Here is a 24,505-nt window from a genome sequence, read left to right on the forward strand (position 1 = left end):
AAGCCTCGACGGCGCGGGAAAAACAGGACGCTGACTGGCGAGAAATGTGACGGATCAGCATGGTCGGCGTAGTTAGGTACTCCTGCAGTTGTCGTTGGATGCAGGCAAGGCAGCGCCGTCACCACGAGAAAGGCGCCCCATGGACCCATTCACGCTGTGACTCAAGCCGCTGAGAATCTCAGATTTGGTCGGATTTCGTGAGATCTAACGTTCTCTCCTCTTTCTCTTTTCACTCTTTTGCATCCTTGGCGGACAAGATTTCTAGCCGGCGTAAAAGTATGCTGTAGTGTGTGTACATATGTAGAAGCCGACAAGATGCTTGTGCTGTTGTGTAACTCCCAGACTCGCAGCCCAACAGCCAATATTGTCTCCACCAAAAGGAGACGACGACTTTTTCTCGACCTGTGAGGTCTGGAGGTGAGCCTCCTCTTGTGGACTTGGGGAGGTGAGGTAAGATGCAGAGCACGAGCCACATCTGCAAAGTTATCCATCGAGACTGCTCCAGCCGGAGGGAGGAATTTGGACTAATGCACGCGGTTTTTTTTTTTTTGGTTTTTTTTTTACCGTGTGCGCAACTATATATAATGTGGGAATTGGTTGATTCCTCGGAGCACCCTTTGAGGATTTTGGTTTGGGGCCTAATGTTGGAATATCTTCTGTGGCTGATACTCTCGTCTTCCGTCGTCATTCTCCAACATCGACGGATGTTCTCTGTCGAGCTGCACGCTGTTTGGCTTGTCCCTGGGCGGGGAAACCGATGGACCCTGATCGCTTCCAACTTGGCTCCACACTAAGCCTACGTAGTAATTGATCCGTGCACCGAGCAGGGACAAGACGTCTTGTGTTGCACCAGCTTACGACTTCACAGCTTGGACTGCGTTTTGTTGTCTCCTCCAGAGGGAAAGACTGGGGGATGAAAAAAAACAAGGAAAAAAAGGAGGAGATAAAGTGCCGTGCAATATGGACGCAGTGCGACCCAGTACCTACCAGTCTACCACCTGTCCATAGACGCGGAAGATAAGGCTCCTGAGCATATAAAGTGATCGATGTGATGAACTTCCATGTTCAAGAATTTGTGCATAACTGGCCTCAGCGTTAACGTTTACGGAACAGATTTCGGTGGTATCCAGTTAGTGCCGCATTGCCCGCAAGTTTCGTTATCCACTGCTCAACAACAGCTCAGTTCGTTTCAGCCCTTTCGCGGTTTTTGCTTTGGAACTCCACTCTTTTTCGCCTAGCTCAGTTCGTTGTGCACTGCAGTTCATCGCTCCAGTCTCCAGCCCACCAATTTGGCACTTTCGAGTTCGTCCCCTCTTCTTCCACTTCGCAGGCCAGTCACGGTCCATGCCTGCCCTGCCCTTCTCCAAATCCATTCGCAACCAGACTCTACCATAGGTAGTCAGAGGTAGAACCTCCCCTCCCCCCCAACAGCATTTGCCTCTCTCCCGCTCCCACCAGAAACTGGAAACACCATAACCTGCCTCTACCACCCGACGACACCCACCTCTTCATCGTCCGTCTGAACAGCGTAGCCGGCAATTGCGCGCCCCTTGCATTTTGCGTTACCTGCCTCAAATATCTCTCGTCGCAACAACGAGTCCCGATTACCGAATAATCCGTCGTCCTTTTTTTGTCGCTCGTCCCGTCCCCGATTTGCGCGCCTTTGCCGTCCATATCTTCCAGCTTGCTCTTCCCGCTTCGCTCGCTGCTTGCACCGTCAATTGGCCGTCCGCTTCTCATTTTCCCTTACCGCCTTTAACCTCGATTTGCTGTCCGCGACACACATCGCCACTGGCGCCAGCCCATCATTTCTCGACTACATCATCTCCACAAGCCCGGAAACTTCGAACGTCCGTACTAGTCGTCTATTTCTCCTTTATATACTCGCCGTGGTCACTATCTCGTTGGGGGACACATTGACTTGTTGCCCTTCCGCGATCCACTCCCGCGATTCTGCCCTGCGCCGCACGAAAGCAAATGGCAACGGGCTGCCACGCGACCTGCCACGACTAGGAAAACGAGCGCCAGCAACGTCAAACACCACGGGCTAACAAGTCATCTCATCCTCGACCGACGCGGTGGAATATCATCTGGTTCAAAAGGCCGAACCACGACGGGTGCCGGGAACAGCCACGCCGGTTGGCTTCCGCAAGCTGTTCCATTCTAGCACATCATCGACAACCTTTGCTCATTACGGTGATCGAGAGCCATGCCAAGCTTCAATAACAACAGGTCGGGGGAAAGCGACTTTACCGAATTTCTAAACTGCGATGGATATCAGCCCTGGTCGAACCAAGAAGCTCCCGATGGCGCCCTTGCTGGTGCCGATTTCAACATGAACCAGGCATGCATCTTCGATTCGGACGAGATGAGTCCCGCTGCCAGTCTTTACGGCGCATCACAGTTCACGGAAGCCTCACACTTCACGGCCGAGAACACTCCCTTCGATCTTGACCAGCAACTAGACGACAACTATCAAAGCGGCTACCGATCGCCGCGGATGCAGTTCGCTTCACCAGATGTTCAGACGAGCCCGGAGTCCGCCCCCGCCACATCAAGAAACTCGTTATCTTCGTCATCGACGTCGATGGACAGTCTCACTATTGACCCTTCCGATATCAAGCCGACCGAGGTCACATCAGCACACACCAACGAATTCTTGGCCAGTCCGTACGACAACAGTCCTAGTCCAGTTGCTTCAATGCAAGATGCATTATCACCACAGCACAATCCACAACCTTTGATGCCATACGTAGCGCCTGAACAAGCTCAGAGGGTGAGTAATTCCATTCTTTGACTTGGTATCCAGAAATTCCTAATTGCTTTTTGCAGCAGTACTCCATGATACAGCCCGATGCTATGGTAACGGATGGTCCACAAGAACAAGCTTCGGGGACAAACATGGCGACTGCCCAACACATGTCGCAAGTGATCCCGGGGCCGGTTGCCAATTTGCAGATGCATGGTTTGCCAACGCAGTTCATTGTACCGCCCTCGCACTGGCCGGCGGCCTTTACCTACAGTATGCCACATATGCCTGATGGTCGTGGCATTTCCTTCATGCCGCACGGGATGCCCGTGAATCTTCCCCAGATGCCTAGCGGCTTTGGCGGTCCTCCGTATCACCTGGACGTTTTATTGATGGACCGGATGCGGAAGAAAGACGGATCTGGAAACGTCAACGGAGAAGTCGAGATCCCCAAAATGAGAGTTGAGACACAAGCCAAGTACAGACTCGCCCTCTTTCCTCTCCCTCACGGCGTCAAGAAGCTTCATCTTCCAACGCAGTACATCAGCAAGGTCAAGCAAATGGCTCGACCTCTTCCGCCGCCATCGCCAGAGAGGCTGGAGTTGCACGCCGTTGTTGTTTGCACGAGTGCAATGGAGAACCCCGATCTGAAGAAGAAAGCTCTAATGCGAGCCCGCTTGGGTGCGCAACGTCAAGTCAAGGGGGAACCGAAGCCGAACACTGACGATGAGCTGCCGGGCCATGATGGTGGCGAGATTCGAATCTGCCAAAAGTGTATCAGGCGCGAGTCGAAGCGAGCTGGGCGGAAGAAGGTCAAGAATGTGGAAGAAGATGAATACTGGCGATCCTTCGAATCGGACAGGATCATTGTGTTCAATGCTGCCGAGATTCAGGAATGGCATGAGCCAAAGCCCGAAGAAGTGAACGCCTACCATGTGGAGTTCTACATCAGAATAGCGTGTTATGGCCGGCACCACAACGACAAGAAGAAAGGTTTCCAGGTCATCTTCACCATCGTCGACCACGAAGGCAACTACATTGCCCAACAGCTTTCGTCCCCGATCGTCATTACCGATGACCACAAGACGCGAGACTCTCCGCAAGTGGACGATGAGTTCATTCCGGACCAACCGCAGAATGGCACTGTTAACCCTCCTGCTTCGAACGGACAGCCTACCCCTCCTCCCCTTTCTCACGATATCCAACCCCTCAAGCGTAAACAGCCAACTGTTGTACCTCCGGTTGCCGTTACTACGCCTAACCAAGAGATCTCTCAGCCCCCATCGCCGATCAGGCCTATCACAAATTCGAGTAAAAAGAGAAGAGTTGGCAATCTAATCATGACACCGGTAGAAGCAATCGCCCCAATGCCCCCACAACAGGTATCCAACGCGGCGGCGGTGGCTAAACCAGCCTCATCAGCCTCATCGGCCTTTGTTCCGCCTGTTCAGAGGCACTTTGCTCGGCCTTCAGACGCGAGCCAACAGCAGATTAACCCACCATCACTCGCTATCGGCGCAACAACGATGTCGTATACTGGCGGCTCGCCGCCTTCAACCGATAACAACGACCAAGCAATGTTCACCTTGCCTGGCAATCAAGGTCTCAACTTCTTTGCCAACCCCACATCAGGAAATCCAAGTCGCGATCCCAGCCCAAGTCATTGGCATAACACCAATGGCAGTAATTTGTTGAGCCCACTTATGCGGTCAGCAGTGGGCAGTCCATTCGCCACGGCGCCGGCGCCAGCTCCCGCACCGGTTGCTAATCCAATGCCTTCTGTGGAGGCCCCCGTTCCGGTCAAACTATTCAAGGTAATTCCGCATCAAGGATCGGTTGATGGCGGATTTGAAGTTACAGTGCTAGGCGGTGGCTTTTCCCAGGGCATTGTAGTCATGTTTGGCGGGCGGCAGGCCACGACGACGACGTACTGGGGAGCAGAATCTTTGGTATGCTTGGTCCCTCCGAGCGACACACCTGGCAAAGTCCAGGTTACCTTCAAGAATCACCAGGTACGGGGTCAACCCGTGTACTTCGAATATATCGATACAAGGTCCGACGAACTGGCCAAGTCTGCGCTTGCCTGCTTGGCGCAGAAGATGGGCAAAGATGTCAACTCCTTTGCCAACGACCTCATTCAGAACTTCACCAACGAAGGTTCTGGCCCCTCTGCCTCCGGTGCTCCTACCTATAACCACGGTCACTTTGAGAACTACCTTCTCAATGTTATTGAGGCGATTGATCTGGACGACACTCCGAACAGCAAACCGAAATGGAATCTCGCTAGTGAAGCCACGGGAAAGACCATGTTACATTTGGCCTGCTCTCTTGGTCTCCGCCGGTTCACTGCAGGCCTCCTGGCTAGGGGCGCGAACCCTGATAGCCGGGACAATGGCGGTTATACTCCTCTCCACATGGCTTCTCTCAATGGCCATGCTGAGATTGTACGGCTCTTGGTTGCCCATGGTGCTGATCACACGCTCCGAACCTTATCCGGTTTCACTGCTGCGGACGTGGCCAAGACGACAGAGGTTGTCCAGCGCCTTGCAACTAGTCGACTACACAGCAGGTCCCGCAGTCTCGGATCGCTACCTAGCAGGGCTACTAGTACCAGCAGCTTCACGTCACTCCAGCAAACGACGACAGCCATGGCGTCTTTGGCCCTCGAGAGGCCGGTCAGCGAGTCTACAGAGCCAGAAGACTCTTCTTCGTTCATGTCAGATGTCGAGGATTCATCGGAGGACAGTGAATCGACCGATGGCGACGATGAACCCGTTCTCGAAATGCGCCGTAGCAGTCTCGCGTCGCCACCACCAACCGACGAGAATGTCGCTGAGCGGCAGCGGCCGCTTGTTGATGGTCTTGGTCCTGCTGCTGCTGTTAACGCTATCAGGGAGCAGATGATGGCTCAAATACAGCAGTTGCAACATATGCTTCACCTCCAGAACCTCCCTCAGCTACCGTTCATGCTACCTCCAGTAGTACACTACATGCCAGCGTTGCCTGGTTACCAGACTGCCCAACGTCTTGCGGCGACTGTCGTCCCAGGAATTACCGCACCGAGACCAGAACCAAATGCCACGCAACCAACGCCCCTGCCGCCTACATCGAAGGAATCTGCAGGCTGGTTCAACAGTCTGATGAGCAACAACAACAACAACAACAACAACAACAACAACAACAACAACAACAATAACTCTGTTCCTCCACCCTCTTATGATGAGAGTTGTGGCAAGGGTCAGAGCGGGTTCCCAGATGAGAAACAGGCGTCAATCGCGATGGCTGCCGCCGAAGCTGCAGCAGACGAGAAGTGTGCGGCCATCTTTGACCAAGCCGGTAGCAGCAGCATGACGATAGAGGCAACGACCACCACGATACCCGCTGTGGAAATTGACGACAAGACAGGGATTAATGAGGAGGCTGAAGTAGAGACGTCGCTCGAGTTACCGGTCATGCTTGAAATCGGTCGCAAGAATGCCATCACCAAGGAGCAGCAGGAGAACCTACGCAGGGCGCATTCCGTGAAGAAGAAGGAGCTGAGTAGGGACAGGAATCTCTATCTCATCTGGATCCCTCTTCTGCTCGTCACACTTTTCGCAACAGTGTTCAACGAGCATCACTCTATCTGGAACTTTTTACAGATGGCTCTTGAGTACTTCCTTGGGAGTACACAGCCGCTGGAGAATCATGCACCCCATACTGTGATTGGGCAGCCACAGCCGCTTCAGCCGTTGCAGGAGCCAGTGGGGGTATGAAGGGGGGTATATTAGATATTGAGTTGAAGTACCTTTGGCGTCGTTTTCGTTCTTTTATTCTTCCGCAAGTCGCTGGGGACATTTTACGTCTTCAAGGTCGATACAAATCTGTACAGCATTCGTTATGGCAATACCCTCCTCCCCTGCATGGACTGGTATTATGGTTCCGACTTGCTCACTCACACTCGCACTTGCACTTGCACTACATACATGTACATTACATATACACTTTGGGTAGAGTCTGGGATAAATAGTGGTAGAAGGGAAAGAAGGGTTGGCCGGAAGAGGGAGGAAAGGAAAGAATGGGAAGGCGGAAGCATGCTATGATAACAGCTTCAAGGGACTAATGACTTGTTCGAAGATCTCTTTTTCCAAAGTCTAGTTATTTTCTCCCATCTAAGTTAGAGAAGAAGAAGAGATGAAGGCGATCCGAACATCACTTTGCTTGTAATTGTCTTGGAAAGCAGGGCACAATGGACAGGGGTGGATATGATGAACTAGTCTTGGTGGTTACAGGAACTTGGCGCTTATCAAGAGAAAACTTTTAGGACTGACAAGGCTCTTTACCAGTGTACTAGTTCAACCATTGGATATTGGCGTGAACGAGACCTGGATACAATGAATGGAGCGTGAAACTTGGCAGTTTCATTTCCACATACTTTTAGTATCTGCTTATTGGTCTACCAAAGCAAGAAATGGATGCTCTGTCACAGAGTGTTCATTTTTCTCCAGGTCGAAAGCGAAGGGGGAAAACTGTCTGACTAGTTTGTCGTGTCAAACGAAATGTCCCAAGCGGCCTAACCATATACATACAGAGCTGTTCTTTACTGCCCCTGGGTTCATTTTCTTCGGCAACTTGGAGAGTCGTTAGACTTCCAATCCCAAGTGCTTTGTCAGAACCCTCCTTATCTACCACACTGTCTACCTTTTTGTGCTTATGCGACATGGGCATCACACTAAGAAGTACTCGAACATTTCAGTGTAATAGCCCATCCGCGCCAATTAATTTCTTTGTCTCAAATTGCACGACGTAAGGTTTGTAATCTTCGTAGTCCTCCTCCCCGCTTATTATGCACACCTCTTACGTAGTGAGATCAGCTGTAGGAGTTGGTGGGAAGCGGGAAGCTGCACACACACGAAACCTACCTACCCACAACCATATATTGGTCCTGATTCCCCCTCTATTTTCACCACTTAGCGTTCCTCAAACACGGTGTAACTTCCGTTGTGTATTTGCTCGGTGGTACCCGTTGTCCACCAATCAATGCGGGCTGCCTGCTAGTAGATTCACTCCTTACCCGCACGTAAGGCAGAAAAGAAGAGGACTAGAAAACGGAGAGGTAGGTGGTTGCGCATGAAAGAAGGAGGAAAAGACGAAGACGAGGAAGATGAAGAAAAGGGTGTAGAAGAGTGCGAGGTATGGCCAAGCCCTCCTTTAATATATTAACTAGCAAATGGACATCCAGGTGTCATTTTACCTCCAAGGTGCAAACAAGTTCCTATGCATAGGTGCATTCCCACCTAGAGACAGTCTCGCCTAAATATGTCAGTTCCTCACGGAAGGAACCAACAACCAACAACAACCAATCTAAGCCAGCCCGGCCTGTTGGAAGGTTTGACAAACACCCAACCTGATCTACCAATCTCACTTGATTTTCGACTCCGTCGTCTGTTAGGAACACAAGCACTGTGATCGCTGTCATAGTATGCCATATGCAGCAGGTGGGGGTGTGTAATATATAATGAGTGTCCCTGACTAGATACTGAGGAAAGGATGGACGATGGAATATGTGAAACGTAATGTGTAAGGTAAGGCGCGACGCAGTGCGGGAATCTGGAACACAAAAAAGGATTACCTCTCGTGAACTTGGCCAATGGGCGAGTTTATTATGATCAAGTGTTGAAGGCAAACGTGGAGTAGTGAGACGTCAGTTCCTTGTTTCATCAATCGTGCAAACTAACTGAAGTGATCTCTCCCGTCTCCCGGTTACCGAAACCCCTCCTCTCATCCCAGTATCGTGGTTTGTTACTACTGAGCTTGTCTTCGTCATCTCAGCACTAGATCAGTTAGCAGAACATCGTACTTGATGGTTTACTTATTTATTTATTCATTTAATTATTCATTTAAAAAAAAAATTTAAATTTCTTTTTTTTTTTTTTTTGGCTGATTTATAAGAGACGGTTCCCTCGGTCTTGCAAGTTCACCTTTCTCAAAAGCGGAACGAACTAAATGTAACTGAAGATCTAGATCTGACCTCCACCTCCGGGGAAAGAAGGATAGAAACAAGGGTGTCCATTGCATTCTAATCCTTAAGGGGAGGGGGGGGGGGGGGGGGGGGGGGGACAAGCGCCCTGCGGGGGTTGATAATCTGAAAATTGTTGTTTGGTGTTTCAAGAAAATGCAGGCGGCTGATGCAGGCTTATCGATTGGCAGCCGAAAAAGAATGGACAAGCGCCAACGGGTCTGAACTTTTTCTCGCTGGAGCTTCATTCTGTGGCCTCACAACCGCCAGACGTGAGGTTCGGAGAGAGGACACTTGTTTTCCGCCTGCCTTGGAAGGGAAAGAAGACAAGGGAAAGAAAAGAACAAGCATTTTTCTCACCCCGAGACTCCAGTACCGAGCTTTTTGCACAAGGGTTCTGGATTTTCCTCGATGTTTCCATCGCTGACAGCGGATCGTAATTTCGCTTACAGCCTGGCTGGGGGGCAAGTTCAGCGAAGCTCAAGTCCACCGACATCCAGAACTTGCCGGATGTATGCCGAGATAGGGAAGGCGGCGGGAGTTGATTACACGTGGGAAAACTGTCGTGAGAGGGCAAAGGTCGAGTTGCGTTGCAGCGAAGGAGGGGAACGACGAATCGATGAAGGAAATGAAGACCAGCCCAGATTCAATATAGTTGCCGATCCCACGCAGGAAGAAAACCAAGGCAAAAGCCGGGCATGGCTTAGACGGGAGCGAGATGGATTCTCAGCCGCTTTACAAGTGTGCCGCATTCCGAGTTGGGATTCGAGCCTTTTTCGTAAAATGTCGCAGGTGTCTGGAGTCTCTCCACACAAGTTGTTACAAACCGACACCGGGCGTGCGGGAAGCGGTCGTTCAAGTTGTTTTCAAAATTCAAAAGAGGATTACCGTCCGGCCTCGTCCTTTCCACGGCATCTGATTTAAGTTGTGCTGTCCTGCCCAGTGAGCCAGTATAAGTGGGATATGACCAAGGCACAGCAGCACTCTCTCTACACTACATATACTATGCGGTGAGTGATTCCCCTTTGCTATCCCTTGCTGTTTGTGTGTGGGTGACAGTGACTCGTCACCACTTGCCCGCGCCCAATACATAGCGACTCCCCGCCGTGCCACCCGGACCCAGAATTTGTTTCTGCAGAGCCAGCGGCGTGGACTTGTGCCCTGATTTTTTATAGCTGACCCACATCAGAGCTGATTCCGTACCTGCATAACCGGGCTGAGTGTCATTGGTGCGTGCCTCGTGATGGTGGGCCGCGCTAACAGCCGAGAGGTCGATCCATCTTTTTCTGGTCCCGCTCGGTTATGGTTGGCTCCGGGTGCCACAACATCACAGCAACCTCGTCGCTTTTTTGTCTTTTTGAAAAAAGAAATCGAGGGCGGCGCGTCTTGGTGAGTCCTGCCTCCCTCGCCTCTTCGTTTTGCCTCAGCTTCATTGCCGCGCGTCCATCGGACTAGTGTTTCCAGCCAGTGGAAGCGACTCGATAGTCGACTGATGATGGAAAGCAGTTCGTTTCTTTGTCGTCCGATGTTGAACCGGACACATCGATGCAAGGTACCTTATGGCGTCCCATCCTTTGTATAAAGGACAACGCCCACGAAAAGTGATCAAAGGCACACTTAGGTAAGAATCAAAATGTGGCCCAGATATCCAAGAGACAAACGCGCCTTGGAGCATTACGAAGCCAGAGGATACCGAAGGGCCCTAATACTATCTGGCGGTGCTCCTTCCAAGTCGCCGTGACCGGCGGTTCCGATCTCGACCCTCGCTTGTTATCTGACTACCTCTATGTACGTAGTGTGATTGCGAAGTGATTTCGAAATGTGTATCTGTGGAAAGATCCCATTCGTGGGCGGACGGTTGTTTCCACTTGCTTCTACACTACTGAGTGGGACCCTACTTTGTTGTCTGACGCGCTACGTGCCTGCCTTTGTGTGCTCACAACGGGACGGGAGCATGGGAGGAAGGTTTGCAACTCGGGTCCCCTGCCCTTGCCGCCAAGATGTGGTCTCAGGTACACTATACTACACTACACACGCCATGGATCTCGTTCCTGCCGTGCGTTCCCACAACCGGGGACCTTACCCCTGGCGGTTACGTCTCACCGGGCAGGTCTGGAAGCCTTTGAGTCCCCACTGGACCACCCCTCCTCCTCCTCCTCAGGCGGGCTCCTCGTTCAAGTTTTTGCTGGGCTCCATCGAATGACCCATTGATGTGTGTCCGTTTGTTGTCTATCCAACCTGAGAGGCGCCCTGACCCCCCAATCAATTATAAGACCCAATCCCCCCCCCAGTCCTCGCGGCCCGTTCATCCTTCTTCCTTCCTGATCTCCCCATCACGCTTCTCTTTTGGGCATTTTCATTCTCTCGTGTCCCTTGACTGCTTCATCACCAGTCCCACGCTCCCTCAGCACCACCTCGTTATCCACATCCGTCCGGTCGCTAGCTTCGATCGACGTTCCAGCCAACCCATCCAGATCGGCAGCATTCCTTGTGCCCCCCCTTGGATCCGCGACTGTTAACTCGTACATTCCTTTCCAGCCCCATCCGCCAACCGCCTTCGTATCTGGTTATACGCCGTCTCAGCATCATTCCCTCATTAAGCGCTGCTGGACAAGTTGCGACACTCCGCATTATCCCTCCTCTCGACACTGAACATATCCATCAAAATGGTCTCAAAGTCCCTTATCGCCCTGGCGGCTGCCACCTTCGCTGGCGAAACTCTTGCTGCTAGCATCCATCGCGGTCATGAACACCATCACGTTGGCAAGAGGGACATGGTTACCCAAATGGTGACCCGTACTGCCTGGACTACCGTCACCGTCACTCTTGGCCAGAGCGTCAACGCTGCTCCGACCGCCGTCGACAACAACACCAAGCTTACCAAGTCCCGTTCGCCCAGCTCTAGCACCGCCGTCGCTGCGCCGGCCGAGGCTAGTTCTGCCGCGCCCTCGAGCAACACCATTGCTCACAACGTCAACGTTGTCGATGCTGCTGCCAGCCCGTCTGCCACACAGAACAGCGCCCCTGCTGCGGCCCCCTCCACCACCACCACTGTAGAGTCGACTGAGGACCAGTCGAGTGGTCACCGCCTCCAGCGCGGTCTTGCCTACAACGACGGCAAGCTCCTCCAGGGCTTCCTTGGAAGTGGCTCCAAGGCCACGTGGGTTTACAACTGGGGTCAGGTGGACGATTCTGGCACTGGTCTTGAGTTTGTCCCCATGCTTTGGGGCGTTGACAAGGGTTTTCCCCAGTCCTGGGACGCCAATGCCCAAAAGGCCATTGACGCCGGCTCCAAGGCGTTTCTCAGCTTTAATGAGCCTGACCTCAGCTCTCAGTCAAACATGTCTCCGCAGGATGCTGCTGCTAATCACATCAAGTATATGAACCCCTGGGCCGGAAAGGTTCGCATCAGTTCTCCGTCCATCACCAACTCTGACGATCCGAACATGGGTCTCAACTGGATGCAGAAGTTCTTCGATGCCTGTAACGGACAGTGCAAGGTGGATTTCTTGGCCCTTCACAGCTATGGAACTGACGGACCCACCGTCCTCAACCACCTTCTCGATGCCTACAGCCGCTTCAAGAAGCCCGTCTGGGTCACCGAGCTTGGCTTTGACGGCGATGACGACAAGAAGAACCAGGCTATGGAATACGTTCTTGATCACTTGGAGAACAACTCTACCTTCTCGTTCGTGGAGAGGTTCACCTACTTCATGGTTGCGGAGGGTGAGATGTTGCGCAACTCGCAACTGACCACCTTCGCCAAGACTTTTGCCTATGGTGCTTAAGCATCTATACCATCTGTCACTTTGAGAAGATTTCACTATGGACTTGGTTCTGCATGTTAAAAGATCTTGCCAGTTTTGGTTCAAGCTATCACCATCTCCGCAATCTTGGTCTTAACCATGGGCTTTGTTTTTCTTGTTTTCACCCTTTCGCTTAGCTGTCTTTGAAATATCCTGGGAACAAAGGAGTGGCGCATTAGGATGGATGGAGAAGAAGAAGGAGCAGCATATGGATGGACGGGTGGACAAAAACTGGCTTTGCCTTATTTTTGTTTTTTCGAGGAACGTTTCTTACATCTTACACTCCATTTCTTTGTGCATAAATTGCATCGCAAACCTCTTTTTTCTTTCTGCCTTCTTCACACCCGTACGACTTGCAATCACGTCTACACATCGCAATCCTTCTTTTGACGATGTTGCCGTTTTGCATGGACGTCTTTTTACAGTCACACATGTTGAATCCACCTCATGTGTTTTTTTCTCAACTATTTTCAAGCTTTGTATGTATGGAAAACAAGGGTCAAGGCAAAAGGCTATGATGAATCAATGAACCACGTTTCACGATGGCATAGAAGAGGACGGCGAATACCTGCTGGATGGGGAGTCCTTGTGTGCATAAAATGAAGATCATTCCACAGAGAAGAGGAATCCGAGTATCTGCCAAATGACGGTGTAAACGTCACCACATTATTTTACAGTGCCTACACTATCACCAGTGCTTGTGACCCGATGTGCATAGTTGTTCCTATACGATGTCAGCATGTCAAAAGCATTCTGTTTCGTGATGGCGGAGTGTTGATGTTTAGTTGAGGTGAAGGTGTGCATCATGCCATATAGGTACCTAAGCTTGGCATGTGCACTTACAGCCCTACGCTAACTGTACTGTAACTGCGACCCTGGCAGGTGTCATCTGAACCGGAGCGGGCCTTTCTGTGCGTCCCTTGGCAGCGGGTCGAGAGCGGGCATACAGGGCCCCCGGCCTGCGACGCTTAACTCCGGAGCCAAGCCCTAACAGATTGAAACTTTTACTTGCCCCTGAATGAGATCCTACTCCTATATATCAATATCGACGTCGTTCTGGAATATGATTTGGGTATGATTGTGCAATAATCTTTCGTTCTCATCAGGTATAACTATTTGTCTCGCATAGTCTTGCACTTCGTCAAAATCAGCACGCATAGACAACTCTCTCGTTTGGGTATCCCATGTCCGCTCATGCAACATGACTATCAAGCGTATTCGATCCCTCTTAATCAAAACAAACCCAAGCCACCGTATAACCAAAGCGTCCAAGAACCTCCATGGAAGTATCATTTCGGATCACTGCCCGTACCACGACTTGCACGGCTTCCGCGATTCTGTTGTCCACTCAAGGTGATGACGGTATCCCTACGGCTGCGATTACGGCTGTTGCTGTGACTCGCCTAAGGGTCACTGCTATCTTCGTATCTCCGCGACGAACTCCTTCCGCGCCTCCATCCGTCACTGCGGCCACCTGTTGCAATCACGACGCTGTTTCCCAGCTTGACCCCTTCGGCCTCGCTGGCTTGGGTGAGGCTGGATCCGTAGTCAACGTCGATGCGCACCTCTGTCGGGGAGATCTGGGTGGTGGGCACTAGCGGTGATATCGAGTCACTGGTGCCCCTCTTCCTGGGACTCAGTGATATCATGCGTATCTCGTCTGAGTCGCCGGTTGCGGATCGCTTCAGGTTGTCTTCGTTGAAGGGGTTGTTGGCGTTGTTGCTTGACAATGTGTCGTTCAACTCCATCGGATCCGTGCTGTCTAGGGCAATGTCCCCTATATCGTCTGCTATGGGCTTGGTGCTTGGGGTGGGCCTTGGTGAAAGGCTGCTACTATTGATACTGGCACGCTTTGTCGATGAGTTGTTCTTTTGCTCTAGCATCCCCCCGTTGGCCTGCTGTCGTGATCTTCGGAGATCGTAGACATCCTCGCCGTGGTTACTGTGTCTCTGTTGCGACATGGTCTGAGAGTCGATGTTGTTGTTCGAAGCGATGCTGTCCCGTGAAGTTACCCATTGGATGACGATGGCGCTGAATAAGACTGATGAGAGTCAGTATGTCACCAAGATACACAGCCAGTTGACTTACTATCACTATTACAACACATCAGACACACCCATCCAGGTTCGCCATTCAAACCCATGAGCACTGATAGGTTGCTGTCACAACGTTAGTCAGGGCCAAAATCAGGAGCCATGAGAAGACATATCTTACACGACGCTGCTGGTGAGTGTGCAGATGCAACCAATAAGGGTCCGCATGGCCACCAGCTTCAGTCTTCTATTTCCCCGGGTTTGCTGAGAGCTATTAAAGGCATAGAGGCCTGATAGAGTCAATTACCGTAAAGAAAAAAAAAGAAAAAAGAAAAAAAAGAAAAAAAAAAACTATATGAGAAGGACCTAGTACCTAGTAATGGCAGCACGAACAGAATGGTGAGGTAAACCTAAATCGTCAGCACAGGTTTATTGATTACCGGAAGAGGAGAGGCGAATGGGACTAACTTACATTGACGAGCAGGTCGTAGACAATGAGTGGAATCATGGCGTATCTCTCCATTCCGATTATGCACTGTTTGTGTTCTATCTTTGTGATACGACTGCGGCGCTGCTCGTTAGTGATTGAAAGTGGATATCGCTGTGAAGTGTACAACATACTAAATGAAATTGAGGACCACAACGACGCAGTAAGCACCTCCTAACTGTTAGTCTTGTTGGTCTACACTTTTTGAGTTTGAGGCAACAAACCAAGTACCACAATGGTGTTGAAAAGGTAGAGCTTGGAGTGTATCCGGAGTTTCTTGCTTCCGGATCGGATAATAAACTGTTCCCAATGTCAGAGGTTTGGCCTAATTATCTGGAAAGAGTTATAACCGACCGCTTTCTCCACCAGAAACATGTAAATAAGCTTCAAGATAGGATGTTAGACAATTTTCCGAGTACTCAATATTTGGGTAACCACGTACAATCTAGAAGTAAGGTCAGCTGGTCTTCTTGCACGTTCGACCTTGTCTGGACACCATACCTTTGTTGTGACGTAGCAGGCCAGACAAAGTAAAATGGCCGACTCGCAGATGGATGCCGAGCTATCAACACCGAAGCCAAATTGGAGTATGGCAGTAGCAAACACAAACAAAAAGGAATCGGCGTAGATGGCGAAAACCACTGTGAGGACATGTCAGTTGTGAGGCCGAAGACATACCAATGCCGACCTAGCGAGCAACTGCACGCTCCGGGCGGGACCTACTCCACTGGACGGGGGGAAGTCTGCTCCAGACTTTGACCGCTAAAAATCTTTGAGCTGTTTGTAGAATAAGTCGTATCGGTTCAGTTCATGCCCCAACCAAAGAAAGGGTCGACAAACAAAGTCCACTCACTCAGAAAACTGGAGATGATAACCAGAGAGATCATGGCAAGAATGACGCTAATAACCATGCCGGCAACGGGCTCCTCGCCTGACTCCGACTCTTCCATCTCTATGTCGTTCCGTCGGGTGCTGACAAGCGGCGGGACCATGATGATGGCAATCGATCCATCAATCACACGAATGCGAGCATGTGGCGGTTGTAGCCAGGGGCTGCAAATGCCTGTGTATGTTGTTCAAATGGATTGTGTTCTTCTCTGTAAGCGCAATAAAGTGAACCATTCAAACTGATTGTCGGCAATCTAGCATCCAAAGTACGATCAGGAAGGTAACCAAACATGAGTTGGAGAGAGAAATGAGAAGAAAAGAGGATCGTAGCCACAGCCGCAAAGAGAAAAGAAAGAGGAGTGTGCTAGAGGGTCGCAGTTTGTATGTGTCCGGATAGGTATCTTTCAAGTGATCAAGCCAAGTCGAAGTAGAGTAGGACACCCAAAGGTATCCGAGTAACGTGAGTCGAGGCTGATGTGGATGTTTGTTACGGAAAAGGCTCGAAGACGAGGATCGCCAAGTTCTCAGCTAGGAGTGGAGGTAGAAGTCCAGGAATATGAGGGCGCCGTCATCGGCAACACAGGCGTAACCAAATCTAGCCAAGAAGAAAATGGGAAGTCGTCGAGGTTGCTGCTGCTAGGGATGGCACTATACTGCAGGGAGTCCACCATTACTCCTGGGTGAGTTCAAGGTGAGGTGTCGGGGTTTGTAACGAAAGGTTAGATGGCATTTAAAAGGAACTGGGGAAGATGAGATCACCTAGGCGGGGAGATCGGTGTGAGATGGAATAGTAAAAGTGCGAGTGGTCGGGGATCGCGCGCAGGGACGGGCAGACCCGGCAAGGATGGGAAATTGAAGAACGAGTCGTCTCGATCCATAGTTTCAAGACCTTCCAAAAAATCACCCGCCTTCGCCTGGGTAGCTCTTTCCTTGGCCACCAGACCACCCGAAAGAGGACTGACGGATCGATGCAATGCGAGTTCACATTTCGGTCTTTGGGCGCCCGGATGGGAAGGAGCGCGACAAGTGTTCAAGCCACATACTGCTGTTGTACCACCTCACCGGCCATGGCCACTTAAAAAAAAAAACCCCCCAGCGAGAAACAAAAAGGTGTCGATTATTGACACCTCTTTTGCACGTTATGAAGAAGGAGAAAACAGAACAAGACATTTTTCCATGCTGTAAAACGGGATGGGTTGGTGGAAGATGAGTGATGAGCGAGTGTCCTGGCGGGTTCTTTGCTCGCGGCTGCCGAAGTAGGTATGCATGGAGACACCAGCGTGGAAGTCGCTGTTCTGTTCTTGCAGTTGGATGCCAAATCTGCAGCCCCTGGAGAGCCTAGGTACCTCCGCTGCACCTCACATACTTCGACTTTTCCTTGCCAGGCCTGCATCTCGATTTAAGATGCCGAGTCTCACCTTGGGCGCCTACAGTCTTATCGCCTCCACTGATTGACGCTGGAGTATACACATAGGTAGAAAGAAAGAATATCGAGGGACTCCCTGGCCACAACCGATGTTAGCCATCATCCCTTCTAGCTATATGTATATAGACGGTTCATTTATGTTCGACAAGAAGCACGAATACCATATCGAACCGCCATGAGTTATCCTCCAAACCCCAGCAGTTTCCCAGCTTACCATTTCTTTCACGATACCCAGGGCAGCACCCACGGAGCTGAACCACCACTTGTCTCTGGATACCCCTGATACCTAGTTCCAGAAGCGTACCACCTCAGATGCTCGGAATGTGTAACCACAGGCAGGCACGACCACAAACCAGCTTGGGTAGGTAGGTTTCTTGGTATCCCACTGCAAAGGTGTCATGTTGCTGTGCTCCCTCTTCTGTAGTTGCAGCAGCAGCTACTGCCGAAGATGGAGGGAAATCACATACGCTAGAATTGTGGTTGCCAGTAACTTGGAACGAACCCAGCAGGAAGCTACTAGTAAGGTAGGTAGAGGTAGGTAGTTATGTGTAACAGATGTGGCGGGTTAATGGATGAAAGCGGTCATCGTGTTTCATCCTCTCCAGGTTGGTGGCGAGAGTTCGATGAAATTGAGACAAGAAATGAATCATTCCCTTGCTGTTTTCGCGGTCACGCGTCAACTGTGGACTCTCGATAAACCTTCGAGGTATTTATGCGGGTGAAAATGGGACTGACGCGTTGCTTCATCGTCACTTTAACCGTCTTGGAAACCTAAAACTACCTATAGTAGCAGATCATCAATGGAAAAAGGGCAAAGAAAGCAGGCAGCCGAAGAGAAAAGACCAATTTACGCAGTCCGGGATTCGAACCCACGTCTTTGCACGTGCAGTGGTGACTTCTATTCAAAACCTTTACCCACAGAGTAGGTTCCCGAAAAGAGGTCCGATACTATATTTATATCCAGGGAGTTCAACCTACAAGCAGAGTGATGTGCTTGGCCACTACACCAACCGCGCTGTTTCCTGTTGTCGCAAAGAGGACTGCCTATCTGTCTGATGGACCAGTACCTTTCCAATACAGCTTGTAGTGCTAACGATGAATATAATTATAGCTACCTATTCATGCGTACCAACCCAAGTCATCCATTTGTTCTGTCCGCTTCCAAAGGTCTGCACTTTTTTGTTCTGCCCATCCCGTTCTGTTGAGCCGGCTAAGACGGGCAGACCTTGAGAGGCCCGAAGCGCAACCACCACATGTCTTTTGTTTCTCGGTAGCCTCCAGAGAAACATACGAAACCTTTTTTATGCTTCCAATCCATACCCAAAAAGGCGTTAACATGCACCGAGGTATTATGTCCTACCCTTAACATAAACCATACCAGTAGGAAAATTGAACAAGACGCAAGTGCAACTTTAACCCGTCTATGTGTGGTATCAAAAACTCGACTCAAGTGTACCAGGCATTTTCAAGGAAAGATAACCCAAAGAAAAAAAAAAAAAAAAAAAAAAAAAAAGCCGGAAGTGACGCGCTCGTTTGAATGACAAGGTATTGGACATTTTTCTCAACATGTCATTATTCAAAGTACAACACCATCCCTCTGAGAGCCGAGCATCACGGCGTGGGCGTGGGTATATCTACCTCTGTTGGTTGTGGCTGCGCCTGACTTGGAGGCCGTGATGCCCTAAATCTGCCTCTGAATCGCTCAGCGAGTCTCGCTCGGTGAGTAGAATCTGTGGATTCGCCGTTATCAGGATCGCTTGTTAATGACGATCCTGTGACAGACCGTCGTTGTTGCTGCTGAGACCTATGTCTTCTCAAGATTTCCATACGTTCTTCGATAGAGGCAGCCCGAAGTCTGTGCAAGTCAAGAATTCGCAAAGACCTTCGCCGCTCTCTGGGGGCGGTGCTTGGCATGGGACTTCCACTGGTGCCGGGCTGCTGGGCGTTGTCGCCTGCTGCTGTTGGCAAAGACACTGAGTGATTATCGCCAGGGCCGGTAGTGCTTTCGATTGAGCTGTGGGGTCGAAGATCGAGACGACTGCAGACGGTTAGTATGTCGCTTTCCATCGTCAAAGACATTCACCAAACCTACCATAGAGGGCAAGTGCCCGAGATATTTACCAACCAAGGGTCGACGCAAGCTGGGTGGTACCTGTGGTTGCAAGGGAGAACCCGAACATCTTCACCAATCGTGAAATCCTCGGTACAAATTGGACACCCCAGATTGATGTCGTCTGAGGTCGTATTCTCAATGTCGCCGGCTGTGTTGGTCATGCCCGTTTGAGCCCCATAGACTGTTGCCGACGAAGCCTGTTCGGATGCCTCCACACTCGATACAGTCATGGGTCCTTGAGATTTGGCTATAGATGGTACCGTCTCTTGGATTGCTGACAATTTTGCTCGTGGCGTTGGATCCTGTGATGACCTAGAGGGTTGCTGTTCAAGCTGGAAATCGGGATCCGGCTTGGCTGTGGATTTCTCTCCAAACTTGACGATAGGCAAGGTTTCAAGCACTGCACGCGCCAGTCCTTTGGCTCTGCTTTGACTAGGCCGTCCGCCGTAGCCGGGCCTAGGTCCGTATCGCTCCGGATAACGATGGGCTCGGATCGCTCCGGTCGCGATAATAGCGAGGAAGAGTAGGGTAATGACTCCGGTAATACTGTAGAGAATGTTCATAGCGATCGGTGAGCCATGCCCGGTTCGATCTTCGTCGTCATCATCGTCAGGTTCCTCATAATCCCCAGTAATAGTGGCTAAACTGCCTGACATTGTGAGGTTAAGCGTGTCTCTTGCATCGATTTGGTCGGTCATGGTGAAAATAGTAGTGTAGTTCCAGTCATCCGTGCTGTCGCGTCTGCAGCCAGCGCCGGCCAGGCTAAACAGCAGAATAGCTTTTGGTGCCTTGGCCATGAGCTGGTCAAAGAAGGAGGTTGAGTTAGAGTTGTCGCAGTTGAGATATGCGATACTGTTGGAGTCGATAAACTCGAGCCAACCGCCTTCTTCAGTAGGAACCATTGTCCCCTTGATTGTGATAGACTAACTGGGGGCATTAGTGAAACTTGCACTTTTAGTTATGCCTTTTATATGTTTCTGATGGTGGCCTACCTCCCGAGCTATGACGGACTGGTTCATCCCAACAGCTTCAGTCAATGGGACAACTCGGTGTCTGATCGGCTTGGCGTCACCTGAACCTAAAGGTACGGTAAGTTGTAGGGTGAGATATTGGTCTTGCTCCCAGTCCGAAAGCTCTGGCACGGAACTAAGCGCATTCGCGACTGAGATTACTAGCGTAACGACGGCAACAAACAAAAGCTTGCGAAGGGCGGCGGCAACGGTTGACGTCGTCATGTTTAGGTTTTCAAGTAGAGGTGATGCGATAATGAAAAGGCAATCCACGATGCGACAATCCGAATTCTTGCTGGTTGGGGAGGATGAGAGACGCCTGATAATAAGGGCCGGATCCTGGTTGTCTGGCTAGGAGTCTCACATCTCCGTGTACCTTAGGTATGAGTCGGACAGAACATGGCTGAGCCGTCACGCTGGGTTGGAATTGATGATTTGGAATTAATCGGTCTTGGGATCGCCCCGCGGCGGCTTGTAGTGTTGATATGCGACGCAATGCCCTTTTGAGGTGATGAGATGAGATGGGGCTGAGGACAGTTGTATAGGTTGCGCCAAAGAGTATTTGCGAAATTGATACCTAGAGGTAGCGCAAAAGGAAAGACGCTGAAGCGCTGTTCTGGTATGTAGGTCCCGTCAGACGTTCGTTTTAGATGCAAGAAAGTGAAAAAGGAAGTGGACGGACGGAAAGCAGCGGAGGCCAGATAGCGAGCGAGGTACACTACCTAGGTACACCTGTAATGTTTACAAGGCCGCCGGGCCACGTGCAAGGCAAGCGCTGACGGCAAGGTAGGTAGTGTAGAGTAGTACAGGTAGGTGGTATCCCCAAGCTCGGAAGCTTGGCTGACTCTTGGCTTCTTCGACTTGGCTCCTAACAACACAATGAATGGATCGACGGCGCGGCGGCGTTGCAGTTGGCAGGATTGCCGACACTACAGTATCAACAGCGGTTGATACGCTCTGATTCGCCTATGTGTGTGTAAGGGTTGACAGTCCGTGGCCTCGTAGGCTTGTGTTTCGTTGTAGATAATTCAGAGGAGGCTGCGACAGATGGTGTGCCGTATGAATGGGCATCCTGTTAGAGCTGCATGTAGGCCGGGGCAGTGCTAGGGCGTGTTACTTAGGGAAGCGAAGATGGGCAACGCATTGGAAACACCGGTAGTCGCATCGTCCGTCTATCCAATCTGACTGCGAGTGCAACTAAAAGTCGACGAACACCAAATGCCTTCAGTAGTGTAACCGAACTTACTCAATCCGAACCTAGAACTGAAGCATTCCGTTCACATGGGCCCCAGGAAGCCGGTCAAGACAGGCACCTCTTCGATAGCTCCGTGACCCGCAGCCGTTGAAAACACTGGACGCCGCAATTGTGGACAGAATGCGGAGATTCGCTGTGCTATCGCCGTACATGTAGGTCAGAGGCATGTTTGGGGTTTCCCCCGTGTCTGTGACACCGAAATCGGTTTTAGCGCTCATCCTTTCGCCATATCTGCGCAAGGCAGGCACTACCCCGGCGTGGTGTCAGGCAGACTCAACACCACAAACAGCTTTTCTACCTCTATCATCCAATAACCCGAGCGCTAGACGTTCCTTTGCCTCTCCCCAACTCTATATCTGGATGACTGATCGCTAGTAGCGAGGTGTTTGACAATGTAATTCTTGTCGCATTCAACATTCTGCCGACCGTACCGGAGAAGTTGAGAGGTAGACTTGTGAACGGTTTGGTTAGTCTCGTCGAGGAACCCGTTGCCGTCAAGTTCGACGCGGTCAAGTTTCTCTTTTCATTTGCCTGATCTGTCATGCCATGAAATCTTCGGCCTGCTCGGAACGTGTAGGCGCAGCTTAATCACCTATCGAGGCCAGCCGCTTACCCATCATTTACCAAAGTGGTAAGCATAGTATACTGACTGTTGTCAGACATGAAAACTGATACAACAATGGACGTGGCGATAAACTTCGGGTCGCTGCTTGAAACAAACGGAGCGGACCTAAAGTCCCATGGTTCAAGAACGTTGAGTTAGGTGGATGACTGCAGTTAATTAGCCCTGTGGCGTCTTCCATGGCTTCGTGGAAGATTCCATTCCGTTGAACTGACATGGATGTAAATTGCATATCTGTAAGGGGTGAAGACTTTGGTTAACGGACATTGGTCCTTTTTACTCGCATAAACCTTTGCGAGAGCATCGAGAATCCATGCGGTGAAATCGTCACGCAATATGGGCTCGGCTAACGACAGACCACAGTATTGACGGAGCACTTTCTTTTTCTTTTTAATATCGTCTTGAGTCGGCTTTGTTGGCTTTGATCAAGCGACATCAAGGGTCTTGCTGTGTACAACACTGTGGATGAGCGGATGGTTTCTGAACTCCATGTACTACCGGGTGCACACTGGCGGTGGAAGGGTATCGTAAAGGGAAACTCGAGATAAACCTCTTCCATCATTCATCAATCAGTATCAAAATGTCTCATCGAGGGAATGGAGAGGAAGGTTGTGCGGTTCCAAGGTAATTGACCATAACTTGTCCAGAAGAGGCGACCATCGACCGGCGTGCCTTGAGCTAGAGAAGCACTCATGGATAAAAAGATGCCATCTTTGTCGCTACCCTTGCAGTCCAAGTACGAGCAAGCCGAACAGAATCACCTGACGTTATACGCCGGCTTCCCGGATCTCCGTCACCCCTCCGCCTGATCGGTGCATCCGAAACGAATACACCGGTGGGATATCGGTAATGGCGTAGCTAGAAGGTGGGGGTTCCGAAGTGTGGGGGCCGGTGCAGGTAGTAGATAAATGTTGACTTTTTTCAAATCTCCTCCATATCTTCGAGGTCGTCCACGATGGGGAAGTCGCCAACCTCGACTCGGTCCGGCCTGACGAAGACGCCATGCTTGAGTTGAGACTCTTCGCCCCAGTACCGAGTTCCTCCAATGCTTCCATCATTCTTGCCCACTGGCTCGTCCAGGTGAACACCAATCCAAGCACCGATGCTGCCCGGGATCTCCTTGACCTCACCCACGTACTTGACCACCCCCCTTCTCGTGTCATCTTGGCCAACTCTGCATCGCTTTCCAACCTCGATTCCGCGTTGTTCAACTTCCTTGGCAAACGCAGCGATCTTGGCCTGCTCATGGCTTGGAGCGTTGGGGTCGAAGCGTCCGAGCTTTTGGGCCTTCTTCCACGCGAGAACTGAATCGGTCTTTTTCTCGTACTGTTCCTCTGGCATCACATACTTGTCCACGCCAGCGGCGTTGAAGTTGGGCCTCGCCGAGGGAGGTCGCAGGTCGGTGATCTAGCGCATAGTCAGCATTGGCTCTCTTGACAAAACGTCGGGATGAGCCAGTCTCACTTGGAACTCTGCATAGGGTGCCAGAGGATAATTCTGCAAATACGTAGCCTCCTCGTCCGCTGCTTCAATCGGAATGGTTTCATTCGTCAAAGTCTTGAGGGTGATGCGCTGCGAGGAAGGGGGAATGCCCGTGATAGGCTCCATCTTGGTCTTTAGCTGGGCGATGGACCATGAGGGCGTGATGCGACGTTCCGAGGAGGAATACTCCGACGTCACGTACATAGGAACGTCCGACATGCTGATAGGTAGCTCTGCGTGAAGCTTTGGCTAGTGAAATATATGATGATAGATATCCAGGAGTGACAACGGGGTTTGGGCAAACTTTGGGCGCAAGGAGAAGTTCATTTGACCGGATGACGGCGATGGGGAACAGAGGTATGGACACTACCTACAGGCGCCAACAACAATGTGGAGCCAATTGAACGGTCCAGGGCATTGAGTTCTGTTTATTAATTCACAGAGTGTATGTAGACCTGGACAGGCACGAACTGAAGAGTACACAGTCGATGATTGTGTAGAGGAGCCCGAAGTAAACAAGCAGTCGTATTTCAAGCCACGCACACTCAGGATATTACTATTCATCGTGGGCTTCATGACACCTTGATCCTTTGCCGTTTGTTTACAAAGACAATGCCATAGTTCATCGGGTTGCAC

The 24,505-nt window shown here is 50.9% G+C and overlaps 9 protein-coding genes across 9 annotated transcripts; 6 read left to right on the top strand and 3 right to left on the bottom strand.

Moving 5' to 3' along the window:
• Positions 1-984: 984 nt before the first annotated feature.
• Positions 985-1,312, top strand: B0T23DRAFT_170116 (uncharacterized protein). Its single transcript, XM_062832894.1, has one exon. It carries the CDS (start codon positions 1,062-1,064, stop codon positions 1,236-1,238), a length of 177 nt encoding a protein of 58 aa, XP_062691973.1. The 5' UTR covers positions 985-1,061; the 3' UTR covers positions 1,239-1,312.
• Positions 1,313-2,335: 1,023 nt separating this feature from the next.
• B0T23DRAFT_405586 (uncharacterized protein) lies at positions 2,336-6,504 on the top strand (the record flags this gene model as incomplete). Its single annotated transcript, XM_062839018.1, has 2 exons — positions 2,336-2,776; positions 2,833-6,504. 2 exons carry the CDS (start codon positions 2,336-2,338, stop codon positions 6,502-6,504), a joined length of 4,113 nt encoding a protein of 1,370 aa, XP_062691974.1.
• Positions 6,505-8,842: 2,338 nt separating this feature from the next.
• On the top strand, positions 8,843-9,736 carry B0T23DRAFT_382508 (uncharacterized protein). Its single transcript, XM_062837336.1, has one exon. It carries the CDS (start codon positions 9,159-9,161, stop codon positions 9,669-9,671), a length of 513 nt encoding a protein of 170 aa, XP_062691975.1. The 5' UTR covers positions 8,843-9,158; the 3' UTR covers positions 9,672-9,736.
• Positions 9,737-10,747: 1,011 nt separating this feature from the next.
• On the top strand, positions 10,748-12,535 carry B0T23DRAFT_405587 (glycosyl hydrolase catalytic core-domain-containing protein; the record flags this gene model as incomplete). The annotated part of the gene is made up of 2 exons (XM_062839019.1): positions 10,748-10,759; positions 11,426-12,535. The coding sequence occupies 2 exons, from the start codon at positions 10,748-10,750 to the stop codon at positions 12,533-12,535; spliced, it is 1,122 nt and encodes a 373-aa protein (XP_062691976.1).
• A 101-nt stretch (positions 12,536-12,636) lies between these two features.
• B0T23DRAFT_170145 (uncharacterized protein) lies at positions 12,637-13,247 on the top strand. The gene has a single exon (XM_062832895.1). The coding sequence runs from the start codon at positions 12,738-12,740 to the stop codon at positions 13,080-13,082; it is 345 nt and encodes a 114-aa protein (XP_062691977.1). The 5' UTR covers positions 12,637-12,737; the 3' UTR covers positions 13,083-13,247.
• A 338-nt stretch (positions 13,248-13,585) lies between these two features.
• On the bottom strand, positions 13,586-16,065 carry B0T23DRAFT_413458 (uncharacterized protein; the record flags this gene model as incomplete). The annotated part of the gene is made up of 8 exons (XM_062839519.1): positions 13,586-14,594; positions 14,642-14,712; positions 14,768-14,876; positions 15,059-15,121; positions 15,298-15,373; positions 15,575-15,714; positions 15,779-15,850; positions 15,927-16,065. 8 exons carry the CDS (start codon positions 16,063-16,065, stop codon positions 13,957-13,959), a joined length of 1,308 nt encoding a protein of 435 aa, XP_062691978.1. The 3' UTR covers positions 13,586-13,956.
• Positions 16,066-18,893: 2,828 nt separating this feature from the next.
• Positions 18,894-20,981, bottom strand: B0T23DRAFT_170175 (uncharacterized protein). The gene is made up of 3 exons (XM_062832896.1): positions 20,493-20,981; positions 19,480-20,423; positions 18,894-19,425 (listed from the first exon to the last, which is right to left on the bottom strand). The coding sequence occupies exons 1-3, from the start codon at positions 20,733-20,735 to the stop codon at positions 18,999-19,001; spliced, it is 1,614 nt and encodes a 537-aa protein (XP_062691979.1). The 5' UTR covers positions 20,736-20,981; the 3' UTR covers positions 18,894-18,998.
• Positions 20,910-22,079, top strand: B0T23DRAFT_319502 (uncharacterized protein; the record flags this gene model as incomplete). Its single annotated transcript, XM_062835127.1, has 5 exons — positions 20,910-20,987; positions 21,161-21,249; positions 21,492-21,519; positions 21,632-21,838; positions 21,885-22,079. 5 exons carry the CDS (start codon positions 20,910-20,912, stop codon positions 22,077-22,079), a joined length of 597 nt encoding a protein of 198 aa, XP_062691980.1.
• Positions 22,080-22,841: 762 nt separating this feature from the next.
• On the bottom strand, positions 22,842-24,468 carry B0T23DRAFT_170190 (putative Alp11-like protein of tubulin-folding cofactor B). Its single transcript, XM_062832897.1, has 2 exons — positions 23,852-24,468; positions 22,842-23,794 (listed from the first exon to the last, which is right to left on the bottom strand). Exons 1-2 carry the CDS (start codon positions 24,086-24,088, stop codon positions 23,309-23,311), a joined length of 723 nt encoding a protein of 240 aa, XP_062691981.1. The 5' UTR covers positions 24,089-24,468; the 3' UTR covers positions 22,842-23,308.
• Positions 24,469-24,505: the final 37 nt, after the last annotated feature.

The sequence above is a fragment of the Neurospora hispaniola genome (assembly GCF_033458365.1).
Source record: "Neurospora hispaniola strain FGSC 10403 chromosome Unknown B0T23scaffold_5, whole genome shotgun sequence".
Lineage (NCBI taxonomy): Eukaryota > Fungi > Ascomycota > Sordariomycetes > Sordariales > Sordariaceae > Neurospora > Neurospora hispaniola.

Excerpts from the sequence above, each read along its gene's own strand:
- B0T23DRAFT_170116 (XM_062832894.1), top strand. The coding sequence starts at position 1,062 with ATGTTCAAGAATTTGTGCATAACTGGCCTCAGCGTTAACGTTTACGGA.
- B0T23DRAFT_382508 (XM_062837336.1), top strand. The coding sequence starts at position 9,159 with ATGTTTCCATCGCTGACAGCGGATCGTAATTTCGCTTACAGCCTGGCT.
- B0T23DRAFT_170145 (XM_062832895.1), top strand. The coding sequence starts at position 12,738 with ATGGAGAAGAAGAAGGAGCAGCATATGGATGGACGGGTGGACAAAAAC.
- B0T23DRAFT_170175 (XM_062832896.1), bottom strand. The coding sequence starts at position 20,735 with ATGACGACGTCAACCGTTGCCGCCGCCCTTCGCAAGCTTTTGTTTGTT. Across the intron at positions 20,424-20,492 it reads AGTCCGTCATAGCTCGGGAG|TCTATCACAATCAAGGGGAC; the intron begins GTAGGCCACCAT and ends GCCCCCAGTTAG. Across the intron at positions 19,426-19,479 it reads TCGGGCACTTGCCCTCTATG|TCGTCTCGATCTTCGACCCC; the intron begins GTAGGTTTGGTG and ends AACCGTCTGCAG.
- B0T23DRAFT_170190 (XM_062832897.1), bottom strand. The coding sequence starts at position 24,088 with ATGTCGGACGTTCCTATGTACGTGACGTCGGAGTATTCCTCCTCGGAA. Across the intron at positions 23,795-23,851 it reads CACCCTATGCAGAGTTCCAA|ATCACCGACCTGCGACCTCC; the intron begins GTGAGACTGGCT and ends ACTATGCGCTAG.